The sequence below is a fragment of the Pristis pectinata genome, chromosome 34 (genome assembly GCF_009764475.1).
Source record: "Pristis pectinata isolate sPriPec2 chromosome 34, sPriPec2.1.pri, whole genome shotgun sequence".
Classification (NCBI taxonomy): domain Eukaryota; kingdom Metazoa; phylum Chordata; class Chondrichthyes; order Rhinopristiformes; family Pristidae; genus Pristis; species Pristis pectinata.
In genome coordinates, this window is record NC_067438.1 from 4,681,630 (window position 1) to 4,700,099 (window position 18,470).

The window sequence follows — 18,470 nt, forward strand, 5'->3', positions numbered from 1 at the left end:
TTAATATCATTTAAAAGGCACTTGGATAAGTAGTGGATAGGAAAGGTTTAGTGAGATTAGGGCCAAAAATGGGCAAATGGGACTAGCTTAAATGGGAATCTTGGTCAGCATGGACCAGTTGGGCCGAAGGGCCTGTTTCCATATTCTGACTCTATGGGTTTGTTGGGCATTTCAAGGTGGTGAAAAATCTGCAGTAGTGCTCTCCTACCAGAGGATGGTGCTGTAGCCAATAAATTCCAAACACTACATCTCGCTATCTGTTCAAGTGTAACATTTTCCTTTTCCCATGTTGAAAGACCACTGCATGAGATCACCAGCTTCAAACAGCACTAAGTACAGTTTTATGCTGATGGACTCTGACAACTTCTGATGTTCTGAAAACTTCCTTATGGCCAGTGAGCCAGAGCAGAGGAGGAGTGTTCTTGGATTTGGTCTGGTGTCCCATGGCTGAAAAGCTGACATGCTAGTCAGCCATTAAAGTGTGATTAGTATTTTCCTAATTTGTACTGCTGGTGTCTCTTGAGCTGCTTCATCTCAAGGACCTATTGTTCAGTGTTTCCTGACTCCTGTTCTTGGAGCAGCAAACATTCTGCAGGAGAACACATACCACACAATAATCCAAAGATGGGGACAAGGTCATTGGTCTCCTGGGATCAGACCATTTGTGGTCCACTCCGGGACTTGAGCACAGAACTTCAGCCAGTGCCCAGAGTATAGTGCTAAAGGAAAACTGCATTCCAGCATCGTCTTTCTGATAACGTGTTAGAACAGAGTTCTTTGTCAGGGAAACAGCCACTAGATATTGCAGTTGCTGGTGTCCTATTCAATATTTATTCCTGAATCAATATCACTATTGATAGGGGTAAAGGAATTGTTGATGTTTTGAGTCAAAACCCTGCATCAATAGTGGGGACAGACACACAAGCAGATTGTTAGTTGCTTCAGATTCCAGCATCTGCAGTCTCTTGTCTCCTGTGGTTTTCTTTCGTAAGTGATTTCTCAGTTGTGCCAACATCCCTACCATCTGGTCTGTGCTTTGCAGGCTTAAGAACAGCACTCCAGCCCAATGCCCTATTGCAGCTCAGCTTGTTCAGTGTAAGATACCCGCTTCCTGTGCTGTGCAAAGCAATGTCCAGGGACTGTTTGTATCTTCCACTGTGTGTAGGAGCAGCTGGCACTTTGCTCAGCAGTTCCTTTGATGACTTGAGATCTGAAACTCATCCTGAGATCAGTGTGTCAAAAGAAGTAAAGGTGTTGTGTTCATACAGTTCCTCAACTCATTGAAGCGCTGCTTTTGTGTAACATGTATCCGCGGATGTTGGAGGCACAGTAGCTGACTTGCATACAGAAAGGTTTAAAAGGGAGCAATCTCCAAGTGATATTGATTCAGGAGTGAATATTGATTAGGACACCAGCAACTGTAATATCTAGAGGCTCTTTAATGGACAAAGAACTATGTTTTAACATGTCATGCAGTTTTCCTTTAGCACTATACTCTGGGTACTGGCTGAAGTTCTGTGCTTAAGTCCTGGAGTGGACCACAAATGGTCTGATCCCAGGAGACCAATGACCTTGTCCCCATCTTTGGATTATTGTGTGGTATGTGTCTCTATTCCAGCAGCCAATACTGCACGGTGTTTTCCCTGTTGGATGTACTATCTTGTATGTGTGGCCCCAGTTTTGATCTGCAACTGGGAAGTGTTTCACAGGGCAACAATCGGCTGGAGGAACCCAGAGGGTTAGGAAGCATTGGGGGTGGGGAAGAGAGGAATTGTTAGCATTTCAGATCAAGACCCTGGATCAGGATTCCTGATGCAGCCCTTTGACCTGAGGCACCAACCATTCCTTCTCCCTTTCCCTACAGATGTTGCTCGACCTGCTGAGTTCCTCTGGCAGATTGTTTGTTGCTGCAGCTGCTGAATCTGCAGTCTCGTGTGTCTCCACTGCTTCACAGCATGTGGCTTGTTGAGCTCGTTCGTGGTTTAACAATGACATATTTTCTTATAACACAGAAGGCAGCCATTCAGTACATTGAATATATGCCAGCTCTGAGCAATCGCATTCCCCTGTTTACTTCCATGTAATCTAATCTCTCACATGCCCAGTAGTTCCCCTCCTAATTCTCCTGTAACTTGTACACTAGGTGCAAATTACAGGGGCCATTTAATCTACCAACCTACTTGTCTGTAGAGTAGGGGAGAAAACTGCAGCACCCCAGTGAAACAACAGGGAGAATGTGCAAACTCCACATAGGCAGCACTGAAGGTCAGGATGGAATCAGGGGGCTGGAGCTGCAAGGCAGCAGCTTTACTGACTCTGCTGCCCCTGAACCTTCAGAGGATCCCCCACCTGTTCTCTCTGATGGGTTTATTTATTCCTGATGGGTTATTTTCAGTTTAAGTTTGTTTGTTTTCATCGGCATACATCAGGTATATGCAACATGAAAATTAGCTTTTTGCAGCAGTATCACAATACATCATAAGACAAGAATTTCAGAGGATTAGAATATAAAAGCAACGATGTAATGCTGAGGCTTTGTAAGGCATTGGTCAGACCGCATTTGGAGTATTGTGAGCAGTTTTGGACCCTGTATCTAAGGAAGGATGTGCTGGTGTTGAAGAGGGTCCAGAGGAGGCTTACTAGAATGATCCCAGGAATGAAAGGGTTAATATATGAGGAGTGTTTGATGGCTCTGGGCCTGTACTCGCTGGAGTTCAGAAGATGAGGAGATCTCATTGAAACCTCCTGAATATTGAAAGGCCTGGATAGAGTGGATGTGGAGAGGATGTTTCCAGTAGTGGGAGAGTCTAGGACCAGAGGGCACAACCTCAGAATAAAGGGACGTCCCTTTAGAACTGAGATGAGGAGGAATTTCTTTAGCCAGAGGTTGGTGAATCTGTGAAACTCGTTGCCGCAGATAACTGTGGAGGCCAAGTCATTGGGTACATTTAAAGCGGAGGTTGATAGATCCTTGATTAGCGAGGGCATCAAAGGTTACGGGGAGAAAGCGGGACAATGGGTTTGAGGGGGAATAATAAATCAGCCATGAGCAAATGGTGGAGCAGACTCAATGGGCCAAATGGCCTAATTCTGCTCCTATGTCTTGTAGTCTTATGGTTTAAGAAGAAACAAGTTCACAAACTTAACATGAATTAATTTATTTTCTGGCATAATGTTTGGTACAGTAAGGAGGTATTTGTCCATGACTTTGCTAAAGCAGGCAGATAATAGCAGTCTGCTGTGGAGGGCCACTGTGGCAATGAGGTGCTTAACATTGTTGTGTTCTCATCAGATGAGGAGCTGGAGGATAATCCAAACCAGAGTGACCTAATCGAGCAAGCTGCTGAGATGCTGTACGGACTGATCCACGCCCGCTACATTCTCACCAACCGAGGGATCGCGCAAATGGTAGGTCTGACTGCGGAGATCTTGCAGGGTCTGATTGGGAGAGGGGAGCAAGTGAATAGAAATGTTGACTTTGCATTGGGAAAGGATTCAAAAGTATACAGACTCTCTCACCACCTCCGGTGAATGCACTCTGTCTTTTTCCCAGGGTTGATATTTAATTGGACAACAAGTGAAGGGACAGATGTGGTGTAACTGGGAACAGGAGAAGCAATATCAGCACCCTCTCTCCAGGGCACAAGGAGCAGCAGTTAGGAAGTTAAATTGCTGAATCGGTCACACTTGGAAGGCTGTAAAGGTGTGCAGGACGCCACAGACGAGGTCAGAATAGGAGTGAAGTGTGGCATGGGAAGAGTGTAGAAACTATTTACAAGGATGTTGCCGGGACTCGAGGCTGAGTTATGGAGAGAGGTTAAGGAGGTTGGGACTTTTTCATTGAATCGTAGGAGAATGAGGGGTGATCTCACAGAGGTAAGGGGCATAGATAAGGTTAATGTGCACAGTCTTTTTCCCAGAGCTGGGGAATCAAGAACTAGAAGGCATTGATTTAAGGTGAAAGGGGAGAGATTTAATAGGAACCTGAGAGCCAACTTTTTTTTAAGAGGGTGATCAGTATGTGGAACGAGCTGCCGGAGGAAGTGGTTGAGGCAGGTACAATAACACCTTTTAAAAGACAGTTGGACAGGCACGTGGATAGAAAAGGTTTATAAGGTTATGGGCCAAATGCTGGCAAGTGGGACTAGCATGGACTAGTTGGGCTGAAGGGCCTATTTCTGTGCTCTGACTCCTGACAACCCTTCTTACAGCACCCTGCTTATGTTTGTAGGCATGGTAGCCATGCCTTAAGCTGCCCAGCTCTGTTCTTGATGACCTTGTTTATTGCCGGCAAGAGCAGCACATATTCAGTGTGGGAGCTCTGTTTCACTGGAGAGCCCTTCAGGATAATGTTCACATAGGCATCAAATTCCTGTAGAGTCTCAGAGACCCATTGTTCCAACTTGCTAGTTACTACCTTCCTTTCCCAACTGCTCTTCCCTGCATAACCCTACAGAATATTTAGGGATTTATCCAATGCTTTTAAATCTGTTTCCATTTCCCATTCCACCAATGCACTCCCAGTGCATTTATGTAAAATAACACATTCTTGTCTCCCTTCCTCACCCCTATACACCCTTGATATTTCTCTCCCTCCCTCCCTCCCTCCCTCCCTCTCTCCCTCTCTCCCTCCCTCCCTCCCTCCCTCTCTCCCTCCTCAATGTTTATCCTCTTGCCGATGGATGCAGTCTCTCTTGCCCTACCTCTTGTAAAGATCCATTAAAATTTAGAGCACTGAATTGCCTCACTCCCTGGCCTCCCAAATAAATAAAGCCCCTTGTGCTCACTGCCATTCTTTCAAAACACCCTTGAGATGTTATGTTCTCCCAGCTGCAGCCTGGACCTGGAAGCCCATGTGGTCCTCCTGACACTCCAGGGCAGCAACCAACAAGTCATAGTTGGGGTACAAGATGTGGCCAAACCTTTGGTCTCGTGTTTTTGCTGAAGAGACAAAAAGTTCCTCAAGGAAATCCTGAAAGAAAAGTTATGTAAATGTAGGTCAGTCAGAATTTTCCAAGGGCGTTGACTGTTTGGACGGAGAATCTCTCAATCGTGGGCTCAATGCCAAAAACATGTTTATGTACAGCCTTCCTTGGCCAAATAAATTCCATGTTTCCATTTTTCTTGAAGAATCTATTGCTAACACTGCTGCTTGGTCTCACACAGACTCTGGCACCTTTTGTCCCCTTTGAGTCACTACTCACCCAACCCAATCCCCAGTCAACTCTGAGGCTATGCCAAATAACATCACCTCCTTGCAATTTGTGAGGCAAAGGTACCTTCTTCCACAGTACCCACCAATCTAGATATTTGGGATTGAAAGCAGTCCCCTCTCTCCACCCCTCTCCTAAGCAGGAAAATTCAATGAAAAAGGATGGATGGACTTTGCATGCAGGGTGATGAGTTTGCATTGACAACTTCCTCAAAGCAGTTACATAACAATAATTTGCATCTTGTACAATGTGTTTACAATGTGCTTTCACAAGAATGCCAACATACAAGTTTTGTACTGAGGCACGTGCATTGCTGGGATGGACTCCACAGAACTATGATATTATATTTTAAAAGATGAGACTTAATGCACTAAATGAAGTGCTGACTGCTGATGGTATCGCTGCCAATGAGGAAAGGCATTCTTCCTCATTCTGAGCATAAAGCACCCAGCCAAACTTCTATCTTAAAATCTGCAGATTAGGCTTTGCGAGTAAAGTCCCCTGGGGTTGGGTTACTTCTGTGTTAGGAATGCCAACTATGCTCTTCTGACTTCATGAGTCATTTTCCACCCGAGGATTGCTAAATGTAAGAAGTGGCAAATAAAAGGCCAATGAAACAATTATGCCACGTAGATTACCAAAGTTGAGTTTTAGGAATAAATTTGGGTGGTATTCTGACAAACATCCATCACCACCATTTAGGGAGCAGCCTCTTTGACGCCCAAGTCACCTGTATTAAAGCTTGCCACATTATAATGCTTGGGAATGTTTTTGAGAGCTTGCTGGGCCCCAAACACAGTAGCAGAATTTACTTTTGTGCTGATGAGGTCTATTGGTGATACCCGTTAGCTCCCTGATTATGGAAGGGCATCCTCTGCACCGGGTGCTCCTGGCCACTGGGCAGCAACACAGAGTCCAATGTCAGTTTATCACAGAATTCCTGGTTCCACAGGAAGTCAAGTAGGAGCATGGTGGGCTGAAGGGCCTGTTTCTGTGCTGTACAACTCTGACTTAATGACTCCAGTCTGTGCTGCTCTGTAAGTGCCTCCTCCCACCACCTTCATCTCTTTTTCCTTGTGTATTTATCTCCACTTCCATGGTGTTGGGCAGCAATTGGGCTCAGTCACTCATGGGAACGGTGATTGTGTCAAGTTATTGATCCACTGCCTGCCTAGAGTGCAGTCGTCATCTCTATTCAGCAGGGTCAAAAACCAAGTGGACTGAGGCAAGGTAACAGGAGGGGTCTATTCAGCCCCTCAAGCCTGTTCCAGCATTGGATTATATTATGGCTAAGAGCTATTGTATTTGCATGCATGCGTTGTGCTAGCTCTTGATATCCTTGCCTAAGAAAATACAATTGGTTGGAAAGTTTTTGTAATTGACCTGCCATCTCACTAGGGCTTATTTTCTGTAACTGGAACCTGTCTCTTGCCATGTCTAATGGGACTCATTTGTTCACTTGCAGCTGGAGAAATACCAGCAAGGAGATTTCGGCTACTGCCCTCGAGTGTACTGCGAGAACCAGCCCATGCTTCCCATCGGTAAGTAGTGTGAATAGTGACCGAAATTATCAGATTGTCACTTTTTTATATAAATAAAGGTCTCAGTGCACTTGCTGGTTAACAGGGTGCTTTTTGCAATTGCGGTCGCTGTTGGAGCAGAGGGAGGTTGGGTTGTGTGCAGCAAGATCCCAGGAGCTGTAGCATGTTCTGACTAACCCCAGCCATCACCGTTCCAGCAGTTTGCTCTTTGGTGAGCAAGCATCCCTTGCCTTGTTTTCCCACCCCCACTGCCACCTCCCAGCTCTGTACGTTACTCAACACTCAGTCCGTTATCATCAGGGGAGCCTGAATCCTTCCTGGTGTTTGGGGTATGTAGGATGCCTAAATGGTGCATGTAACTGAGTCTTGGTTTGGTTGGTAAGGACTTCATTCAGATTTGATCCCCTTTCTTCCTATTCGTTGACCATGATGCTTTGAAGTGAGGGACTTTGTGACCTTGTGGTTTAGTTATGGGACTTGTGATCCTCAGATCCTGGACAACTTGGATTTTGTCAATTAAAACTAAATACATTGTTGTGGCTGTGGCAGAAGAAAGGGTAGCCCAGCTGTGGTGGTTAATACTGCTTCATGTCTTCAGTGCCCCGGGTTCAATCCTGACTTCCACTGCTGCCTGTGTGAAGTTTGCATGCACTTTCTGTGATCAGCTGTGGTTCCTGTGGATGCTTCCATCTCCTCCCACATCCTAAAGGAATGTGGGTTGGTGGGTTAATGAGTTACTGTCAGATACCTCTCGTATGTAGGTTGTAAGGAAGTCAGAGAGGTGTCAATGGGCATGTAACAAGCTACAGGAAAATTGGGTGGGGGGTGGGATTGCTCAGACAGTATAGACTCAATGGGCTGAATGCCCTGTTTCAAGAAAATACGAATGGTGGCCACAGATATCAGATTGTCGTTTCTTAAGCAACATTCAGTAATGTTTGAGGAAGGTCTGGCATCCTTCCCATTCACGTGACTAGCAGTTTAAACACTAATCTGAATAACATGCTCTGTATGTGACCAAGGAAGGGAGGTGACTTTTCCTGTTTTCAGCCCTGCCTTGGATGACGGGTGCTCTGTTCTCTCCTTCAGAACAGCAGGCGATGCGATGGCTCTTCTGCCTGCCCTTCTAACCTTGCTGCTCTGTTTAGCTGTTAACTGCAGATCATTGCTGTTGAACACTATCCATAGAGTCAGTCACACAGCACAGAAACGGGCCCTTCGGCCCACTCTGTCCATGCTGACCCTTTTGCCCATCCACACCAATCCCATTTGCCCACATTAGGTCTGTATCCTTCTATGCCTTGCCTGTCTAAATACCTCTGACTCCAACATCTCCTCTGGCAGCAAGTTCCAGGTAGTAGCTACTTTTTTCTTTGTAAACTACAAATGATTGTAGGTTGCCTCAACTACCCACCTTTTGAACCTTCATAACTCTGGTCACCCCATTGCAGGAAGGATGTGGAGGCTTTGGAGAGGGTGCAGAAGAGGTTCACCAGGATGCTGCCTCAATTAGAGGGCATGTGCTATAAGGAGAGGTTGGACAAACTAGGTTTGTTTTCTCTGGAGCATCAGAGGCTGAGGGGAGACCTGACACAAGCTTACAAGATTATGGGAGGCATAGATAGAGTAGACAGCCGGTATCTTTTTCTCAGGGTCCAAATGCCTAATACTGGAGGGCATGCATTTAAGGTGAGAGTGGGAAAGTGCAAGTTTCTTTTTTTACACAGTAGTGGGTGCTTGGAATGCGCTGCCAGGGGTGGTGATGGAGGCAGATAGAATGCAGGCATTTGAAGCTCTTGGAGAGCATATGAATATGCAGAGATTGGTGGGATATGGGCCATGTGCGGGCAGGAAGGATCAGTGTAATTAGGTATCATCAGTTTAATTAGTTCGGCACAACTTCAGTGGGCCAATGGGCCTGTTCTGTGTTCTACAGTCTGGGTAGTCCAAAGACTGGCGGGGCAGTGAGAGGCTGTGTTGATCGCAGAGTTAACCCCCACACCCATAGCTTGCCTGAGCGCCGTGTTGTCTTGTGGTTCCTGAGCTCAGGAGAGAAGTAGATCTGGTTTGTCAAGTCTGTTCTCAAAATTGTGCTCCAAAATATTTACACTGGCCACCCAACCTGCTCAGAACTGGAAAGCGGGTAAACAAGACTTTAGTTTTCGACAGAAAAGGCTAAGCTAATGCGGGAAAATCCTTATTGGGCAGTTGAGTCTGGTGTAGGTGACCTTGACCCCATTAATTGTCCCTTCCATAATCTCCTTCTGAAAGCCCCATATTGTCATGCAAGGTGCTATTTCGTAAAGGATGTAGTATTTGGCCTGTTGAATCCATACTGGTCCTCCTGTGGATCTTGCCCGATAAACAGCAAATGCAGTTCTCTCATGAAGGCGTTCAGTAAGCCAGCATCCACTGCACAAGTTGGCAGCCTGGACTCGATGGGTCGCAGTCAGGGAAGAGTGTGTAGCTAAGTTTATTTAGTGCTCTCTCCAGCACAGCACTGTGACTGATTTGTGCTGCTCACTCAGTCCCACTTTGGTGATGGGAGAAAACTGGACTGAGCTTGACATCGATGCAACGAGCCCCCTCCAGCATGGCCTCTCGGGGCATCCTGATGTACCCGTGCAAGGCTTCGAGAGATGGAAAATCCCGTCCCATCCTGTCAAAAGTTGTGGGAAATAGAAGAGATTTGGTTTAATCTGGCATCGTGTTGGACCACGAACAGCCTGTGCTGTTCTGTGTTCAAAATGGGGAAATGACACTGATAATTTGAAAAGTATTAAGGATCAGTAAACAAAGACAAAAGCTTTTTGGCCATACACGAGAGATGAGATAAAGATCTTTACCCGGCAAGGTAGAAGCTGGAATTGATACCATGAAACTAGTGGCAGTTCTTCAATAATAACTTCAGGGTGTTGGAGAAATACCTGAAAGTAGAAGTGGGAAACTGATTGGCTGACTCGTTCAGTAGGCCGGTGATGGATCCAGTGACAGGCTATATTTATGACAAATTATTTTTCCAGGAACAGTTTGAAGTAATTTCAGCTGCTCGGTGTTGTTTGGCTCCTAATTCCTCTCCCCTCCCACCAGGTTTGTCTGACATCCCCGGCGAGGCCATGGTGAAGCTGTACTGCCCCAAGTGCATGGACGTGTACACGCCAAAGTCCTCGCGGCACCACCATACGGATGGAGCGTATTTCGGCACAGGCTTCCCTCACATGCTGTTCATGGTTCACCCAGAGTACAGACCCAAAAGGCCAGCTAACCAGTTTGTTCCAAGGTAAGGGTGGGTGGCACAAGGTCAGGCAGTAGACACGTGAAGAGACACACGAGACTGCAGGTGCCGGAATCTGGAGCCACACACAAAAAGCTGGAGGAACTCAGCAGGTCAGGCAGCATCTATGGAGGGAGATGACCTGAGTCCTGATGGTCTCAACCCGAAACATCAACTGTTTATTTCCCTCCGTAGATGCTGCCTGACCTGCTGAGTTCCTCCAGCATTGCGTGTGTGTTGCTCCAGATTCCAGCATCTGCAGAATCTCTTGCGTCTCTGAAAAGCTGGAGGAACTCAGCGGGTCAGGCAGCATCTGTGGAGGGAAATGGCAGTCAGCGTTTTGGGCCGAGACTCTCCATCTGGACCCAATACGTCGACTGTCCGTTTCCCACCATAGATGCTGCCTGACCCGCTGAGTTCCTTCGGCTGTCTGTGAGTAGACACTTGAGGGGTTCTTACTGGATTCTCTGGAGGAATAAGCCCAAATAGCCAATGGATTCTTTCTGGCTATCTGTTTCTACCTGAACACACATGGGGTCTAACCCTGAACGGCTGCTAAAACCAAACCACTGCTTTCATCTTCAGGTTAGTAAGGTTTGCCAGCATTTACCCACTTAACCAGGCAGTGGAACGGGACTCCCAAGCACAGACTGAACTCCAGCCCTACACACAACCACATACTACTCTTGAGAGACCCGCACTGCTGTGAAATCTGCCCACTGCCCCTGCAACAGATCACAGCTGGTGCATATAAAGCAGGCCCACTGATTTCAGGGAGAGGAACCAGTTCACCTCACAAGACTGGGTTGAAGTTAACTTCCTTTCATTTGCTTTATTTCACTTGATATAAATGCATTATTTTTAAGTGTACTGGTGTTTTGATTCTCGAATCATGCTGGAATGCATTTGAACATTTCTGAATGCCAAAGCCAATTTAATTTGGGAAATGAATTAGGAACAGGCCACTCGGCCCCTAAAACCCATTGCACCATTCAGTGCAGTCATGGCTGTTCTGATTGTAATCTCGGCTCTGCCTTCTTGCCCATCCTCTGTAATCTCTCACCCATTTACTTGTCAAGAGTCTTAACACCTCTGCCTCAAAAGCATTCAAAGATTGTCCATACTGCCCATTGAAAAAGAAAGTTGCTAAGATTTGTGACTGAGAGAGAAGAAGATCTCCTCAAGCCAATAGTTTTAGACACTAACACCCCCCAATTGTTCTAGATTCTCCCACAGGGAGAAACATCCCCTCCACATCTGTCCTGACTACACCCCTCAGAATTTTACGGTTTGATCATCCATTCTTCCAAATTGCCAGAAATTTGAGTGCAACCTGTCCAAACTTGGACAAACTTGTGTTGTTTTCTCTGGAGTGGCTGAGGGAAGATCTGACAGAGGTTTATAAGAAAGGCATAGATAAGAGTAGACAGCTGGTATCTTTTTCCCAGGGTTTACCAGAGGGTGTGCATTTAAGGTGAGAAGAGGAAAAGTTCAGAGGAGATGTTTGGGGCAAGTTTTGTTTTGTACAGAGAGTGATGGGTGCCTGGAATGTGCTGCCAGGGGTGATGGTGGAGGCAGATACGATAGAAGCACTCAAGAGGCTCTTAGGCACATGAATGTGCAAGAAATGGAAGGATATGGACATTGAGTAGGCAGAAGGGTTTAGTTTAGTTGGGCACTTGAGTACTAATTTAGTTCGGCACAACATCATGGGTTGGAGGGCCTGTTCCTGTGCTGTACTGTTGTAACCTGCCCATTCCAGGCATCGATCTTGCCTAACTACATCCTTGACAGCTAGTGAGCTTTTGAGCGAGTCAGGTCCTTGCCTGGAATGGCAGCAACACCAGCAGAGGCCCTGCTGGCCTTCAAATAGCCTGGGGCCAATTTCAGTGTCCCTGTCACAGAGTGCATCAGGAGCCTACTGCAAGAAAGTGGACTCCAAGGCTTCAGGAAACTCGCCTGCCAGTGGAATATTTCTCCTGCAACCCATTCCCCCCGACCCATGTTTTATTTCTACCTGCTAACCCGACTTGTACTGGTAAACTAGTACTGAGGTTTACAGCAGTCGACCGCCATCTTGACTTGGAGACGCAAGAGACTGCAGATGCTGGAACCTGGAGCTGTGCACAAAATGCCAGAGGAACTCAGAGGGTCAGGCAGCATCTACAGAGGGTTAATGGGCAGTCGACATTTCGAGTCGAGATCCTCCAGTCAAGATGAAGGGTCTCGACTTGAAACGTTTACTGTCCATTTCCCTCCGTAGACACTGCCTGACCTGCTGAGTTCCTCCAGCGTTCCCTGTGTTGCCGTCTCGACTTGTCTTTCCCCTGTTCAGTGCCCTCACTCAGAATATCAGTCAGAACAAGCCTCTTTCCCAAGTTTATTACCACAACCACTCCTCCTTTACGCCTCACCCCTGAGGGAGCACTGATTCCAAAAGTGAGTGTGCCAGCAGGTATTTTGGATTGCTGACTCTACATGAGTTACGATCGGAAGTTGGGAAGATCCCACTATGAAGATAAAGAGCAAGAAGGTGGGACTTGCTCACACACGGTGGACGAGCTGAACACTGCGGATTCCTTTAGTCGTACAGCATGGTTACAGGCCCTTCGGCCCAGCGAGTCCATGCTGACCATGGTGCCCACCCACCTTGTCCCAATTTCCTGCATTCGGCCCATAACCCTCTAGGTCGCGGCCCTGCATGTACCTATCCAAGTGCTGCTTAAATGACTTAATGGAAAACTAAATACATAGAGCACTACAGCACAGGAACAGGTCCTTCGGCCCACGATGTCTGTGCCAGGCATGATGCCAAATCAGACTAATCCCTTCCATACCCCTCCGTTCCCTGCATATTCGTGTGCCTGTCTGAAAGGAATGCCACTATCTTATCAGCAAAGGAAGAGAAGAATGAGGGATGTGTTCCTTGGGTCAGACAGTGAGTGTTGGCATGGGCCAAGATGGCCTGTAGATCACAAGACAAAGGAGCAGAAAGGCCATTCAGCCCATCGAGTCTGCTCCGCTACTTCACCATGAGCTAAGCTATTCTCCCATCTAGCCCCGACTTCCAGCCTTTTTCCCCATATCCTTTGATACCTTGACTAATTAGATACCTATCAATCTCCTCTTTAAACACCCCCCACTGATTGGGCCTCCACAGCTGTATGTGGCAACAAATTCCATAAATCCACGACCCTCTGGCTAAAGAAATCTCTCCTCATTTCTGTCCTAAGTGGGTACCCTCTAATTCTAAGACTGTGCCCTGTAGTCCTGGACTCACCCACCAAGGGAAACAGCTTAGCCACATCTCCTCTGTCCAGTCCTTTCAACATTCGAAATGTGTCTGAGGTCCCCTCTCATTCTTCTGTACTCCCGTGAGTACAGTCCAAGAGCCGACAAATGCTCATCGTATGTAAGCCCTTTCATTCTGGGAATCATCCTTGTAAATCTTCTCTGAACCCTCTCCAACAACATAGTTTCCATGACAGATTCAGGGTGAAGCCCTCCATTCGAGTGGCAGGAGAAGTGGTGTTGTTAGTGTAGCTGCCAGAGACCCGGGTTCAATCCCGACCTTGGGCCTGTCTGTGTGGAGTTTGCATGTTCATCTGGTAACTCGGGTTCCCACCCCCACCCACCCTGCCCTCCGGTCGCTTTCGCTTCCTCCCACAACCCAAAGACGTGTGGGTTGGTAAGTTAACTGACCGTTGTCAGTTGTCCCCAGTGTGTTGGTGAGTGGGAGATGATGAGATTGGGAGAGAACGGTGTTGGATTAGTGGTTGATGGTTGCACAGACAGTGGGCCGAATGGCCTGTGTGCCTTGGACACTACTTTTTTGGAAAGTGTTGAGGCTTTTGGTCTCCTTAAATATCATTCCCTCTTCTCGCTCTTTTTCTCCCACTCCCATTAACTCTCTTGGAAAACCCAGGAACAAGCTACAACCAAATAAAAACCCGAGGGTGATGTAATGGCTTGACACTTCACCCCACTTCCTGAGACTGTTGTTGGATTCCAAACCAGACTGGTAGGCTGAAAGCATCCTCTCTCTTTCCCCAAGCGCCGTGTGTGAAATGAGTTTGACACAGTTCAATCCAGCGAACACTGGTCTGGAGCAGGAAACTAGTGTCGCAAGGGGACAGTGGAAGCTACTCCTCTGAAGGTTAGTCTGAGGTAGCTTCGCAGTACAGCCACTAGCCCTGTACCCTCACCAATGCAGTGCTGGACACTGGGTGCATGGGCGGGAATAGGAAGGTGTTCTGTTTCCCCAGTGCTGAGCCCCATAGCTCGAGTTTAAAAATGGGCATTTTATGCAGTCTTCCCTCATCGTTCGGGCGAATTGTCACTGCTTCTCCTTGAGGCCAGGACCTTCCACCAGACGTGCAGTGCTTCGAACTGACCGCAGAGTCCAGGGTGGAGATCTGTCTTAGATGACACGAGTGAAGCATTGCTTCCTCCCTCGTTGCACACCAGCCCTCTTGAGAGACCAACATTCCAGCACTTGTTTCTGTGCTGACCTTTTATCCCTGAGCAGTAACTGTAAATGATTTGCAAGTGCCATACAGGCAGCACCAGAGGTCAGAATTACATGGAACAGCACAGGAACAGGCCCTTCAACCTAATTAAACTAGTAATTAAAAAGCCTAAATAAGGGCAGAGATAAGTTGGGTGGTCACATTCTTTTTCTTAGGGTAGGGGAGTCTAAGAGTAGACATAGATTTAAGGTGAGAGGGGGAAGATTTAAAAGGGACCTGAGGGGTCACAACTTCACATAGGGGGTGGTGAGTCTATGGAACAAGCTGCCAAAGGAAGTGGTAGAGGCGGGTACAATTACAGTTTTCAAACGCCATTTAGACAGGTACATGGATAGGAAAGGTTTCCACGGGTATGGGTACAACGCAAGCAAATGGGACTAGCTCAATAACTATCTTAGTCAGCATGGATGAGTTGGGCCGAAGGGCCTGTTTCCATACAAACTAATCCCTTCTGCCTACACCATGTCCATATCCCTCCATTCTCTACACATTCATGTGCCTATCTAGGAGCCTCTTAAACTCCTCTATTGTACCTGCCTCCACTACCAACCCTGGCAGTGCATTCCAGGCACCCAACACTCGCTGTGTTTAAATATTTAACAAAAACTTTCCCTGCACATCTCCTTTTGAACTTTCCTCCTCTCACCTTAAATGCATGCCCTCTAGTACAAGTTTCAACCCTTGGTAATCACTGTTGTTCTCTCCAAGGCACAGATGGTGAAAGGCAAGCTAGTAATCTCCTTGTACTGCAGGAAGTTATGGAGAGACGTTTGAGAATGTTGAAGGTTTTTGAGAGTTTGTTGAGGAGGGTCTGTTCCTATTCACAGAAACGAGAGGTCACAGATAATGGGGAGAAGGCAGGTGGGAGAGATGAGTTTTTAATGCTTCATGTTGTGTTCTGGCTGAACCAGCTAAAGGAAACACTGAATAATAGCTTTAATACTTGTGAAGACAGGATTTTCTGGCCCAGAGGAGGTTGAGAGTAACTGGGCACAGTCTCCAAGGTGCCAAACACAAGCATGCATCCCCCCCCCAATTCTCCTGTGCTCCCAGCCTCCAACCCTTTTATTTTTGTCTTTTAACTCTCTCCCTCTTTTTTTTCCCCCACCGCCAGGCTTTACGGCTTCAAGATCCACCCCATGGCTTACCAACTCCAGCTCCAAGCCGCAAGCAACTTCAAGAGCCCCGTCAAGACCATCCGCTAGAGAAAGATGGGCAACCCCTCCAAACGTCCACATTTAACAGTGTGTCAGCAGACAAAAGATATATGCCGCAAGGCTGTAGACGGTGTTCACTCTAACAAAAGAAACTGTTTGCCCCCTCCCCCCCATCCTCCTCTCCCCATGCCCCCTCTAAAGCCACATTTATTCTGTTATTCAGGGTGTGTGCCCTGTGTCCTATTCACAGTCATGAACTGAAGTTGGTGCCAATGGATTTCTTTCAGTGGAAAAACAATACTTAAAATGTCTCATCAACAAAAAGCGTGTGTGTGTTGGCCAGAGTGATTTATTCTCAGTTCAAACCCATGCATCCATCCAGCCTACAGTCTTGGGTGGTGTTGAATGACCTCCATGCTCGCGTTCCTGTTTCTCAAGGCAGTCTTTGTTGCTGGGCTTCTCACCAGGGTGTGACAGAAGGGTTAGGGGTCTCGGGCTGGGGCTGGATGGTATATATACTACCACCCTCCACCTCAATGTCTGGTTTTTCTTTTCTCCCCCTGTGCCTGGAAGGGGTTTGCTTTGTCCTTCCTGTGCCACAATGTGTGAAGTTTGTGGTTACAGTCCTGGTGTGCAGACAGCAATTTAGATTGAAGAATTGAAGAGCATCACATCAGTCGGGTATCGAACAATGTTCTACAGTGTACCATAGAACTGCCATTTTGTTACAATCGATTGGTACTATAGACCAAGTGATGAAACTGTTCAGGGGAATGGTGTTGGGAGTTCAGAGAACATAACGTTTTGTGATCTCTGGGCACCCATGCTTTTGCAGCATCAGGTTGCTTGTTTCTCTTCACCTCTCCACCACCGCCCCCCCCCCCCCCCCCCCATATAATCCATAAAACATAGCATGTGTGTGGAAACTCATTTTGAAAGGGCCCTGACCATTTGCATCCAAATGAGGCGATTCCCCCAGGCATTGAACGAGTGACTAATTTTATTGATCACCTTGCCAAGAGTGAAGACTCTTTGGGTTCCTTTTTTTCCCCCTTGCCCCCACCCACTGCCCCTGTCTACTCCAGGTAAGTTAAGGTCATTCACTGTATTGTATGTATTGTATAAAGGATGTTGACTTGGTAAAAGCTGCCTGTGTGTTTTTTTTTAAAGAACATGTTTAATTGGTTTAGGAATTGTTACTGATGTTTATTTCTGAATAAACACGTACTTGATTGAAGTGACAACGGATTTCAATTTACCGATTCTGTTCGGAAAGTGCATGCCAAATTTGATTGTTGGCCCCTGTTGAAAGTTGGTGGCAGTCTGTCAGGACCTAGATTTCTTTTCCCTCTTCAGGGAGGTTACTGCACAGTTTGGAACCTGAAGACCTGGTGGAAGAAAGATAAACTGAGGGTGCACAAGGCTGGAATAAGACCTACAGAATATAGTGGGAGAAGTTCTTATTCTCTGGCGTCTCAAGGCCAGTGAGTGGCCATTTGCAGTAGCAATTTTAACGGGGACAGTTCAGAGGGGAGATGAGAGCCCACTGCTGCAGCGTGGAGTCACACTGGCTGGATTGATACAATAACCCTGTAAGGGTTGGAAATCTGAAACTGAAAGCACACTGCTTAAACTACAGAATCTGCGGAGACGGAAACGGCCAGCATTTCAGGTCACAGACTTTAGATTGAAGAATGAAAAGCATTACATCAGTAGGATGTTGCACAATGTTCTACCATAAAAATAAATTGCGGGAAGGGGGAGGGCTGCAGAAGGCATGCGTGTGATGGTGTGGAAACTGGTTTTGGCAGTAAAATTGCTTTCAGTACCAGCAGTTGGACAAAGGAATTGAACAAACCTGTTGGAACAATGAGAGGCAGAACACGGCACTTGAAATCTGAAGCAAGGATGCTGGAAACAGGTTGATCAGGTAGTTTAATTACTTAGACTGGACATCACCTGTTGAGAGGAGGAACTAGCAACATTAGACATGAATCATCTGGCATCAGAATTGACCAGGTTTTCTTCCCTAAAGGTTGTTACTTGGACCTGAACAAAATTTACATTTGGCTGCTTTGTCTTCCTAGATCTGCCATCTTATCGCGGAGATGGTCAGTCCCAAAAGTGCCAAAGGTTCTTGTTGTAAAAGATTGCCGATTGCTACTGTTCTTCAGAACCCACCTCGCTTGCTTCCCCTGTAATTGAGCAGCTCTACAACTATTGTGAAGGTGGATAAGACATGTTGCACATTTGTTACACAGGAGGCAGGGTTTAAAATCTAGCCTGCATTGGAGGTGCAGGTAGCAACATCATAGTTTAAAACTCATCATTTGGCAGATAATTTTCTACATGGTTCTTGTACATTTTTTTTCCTTCCCTACCTCATAACCCAAGAGGTGTGAATGGTTAGTCTGCCTGTCTTGGAGTAAATTTCCCCTCACTTGCATTTCATGATAAGTACTGAATGTTGGGAACATAATGGACCAAGTTAGTTTTTCCCATTACAGGTAGCCTGTGTTACTTTGTCCAAACCATGTCATTGTATCCAAGATCCCATATGTGTTGTAATTTAGAGATGAAAAGATCGTGGTGGCAGAAAACTGAGCAGTTAATGTCCATCAAACCATGTTATTTTCCCCATGTTATTTCCTTCCAGTATCACAAGTGAGGGATTTGCATTTAGTTAAATGATGTGGATTTGAAACTTGGTGATTGTAAGTGTGAAACTGCTGGATTGTCAGGAAGAAACCCAACCC

At 46.6% G+C, this 18,470-nt stretch overlaps 1 protein-coding gene across 3 annotated transcripts in view; it reads left to right on the plus strand.

The window, feature by feature from the left end:
- Positions 1-16,951, plus strand: part of csnk2b (casein kinase 2, beta polypeptide) — a 41,508-nt gene extending 24,557 nt beyond the window's left edge. For all 3 annotated transcript variants that reach the window (XM_052043831.1, XM_052043830.1, XM_052043832.1), the window contains 4 exons: positions 3,293-3,408; positions 6,679-6,754; positions 9,845-10,034; positions 15,672-16,951. In XM_052043831.1, coding sequence (XP_051899791.1) covers positions 3,293-3,408; positions 6,679-6,754; positions 9,845-10,034; positions 15,672-15,762 — 473 coding nt within the window. In that variant the 3' untranslated portion in view covers positions 15,763-16,951. The remainder of the gene's footprint in view (positions 1-3,292; positions 3,409-6,678; positions 6,755-9,844; positions 10,035-15,671) is intronic.
- Positions 16,952-18,470: the final 1,519 nt, after the last annotated feature.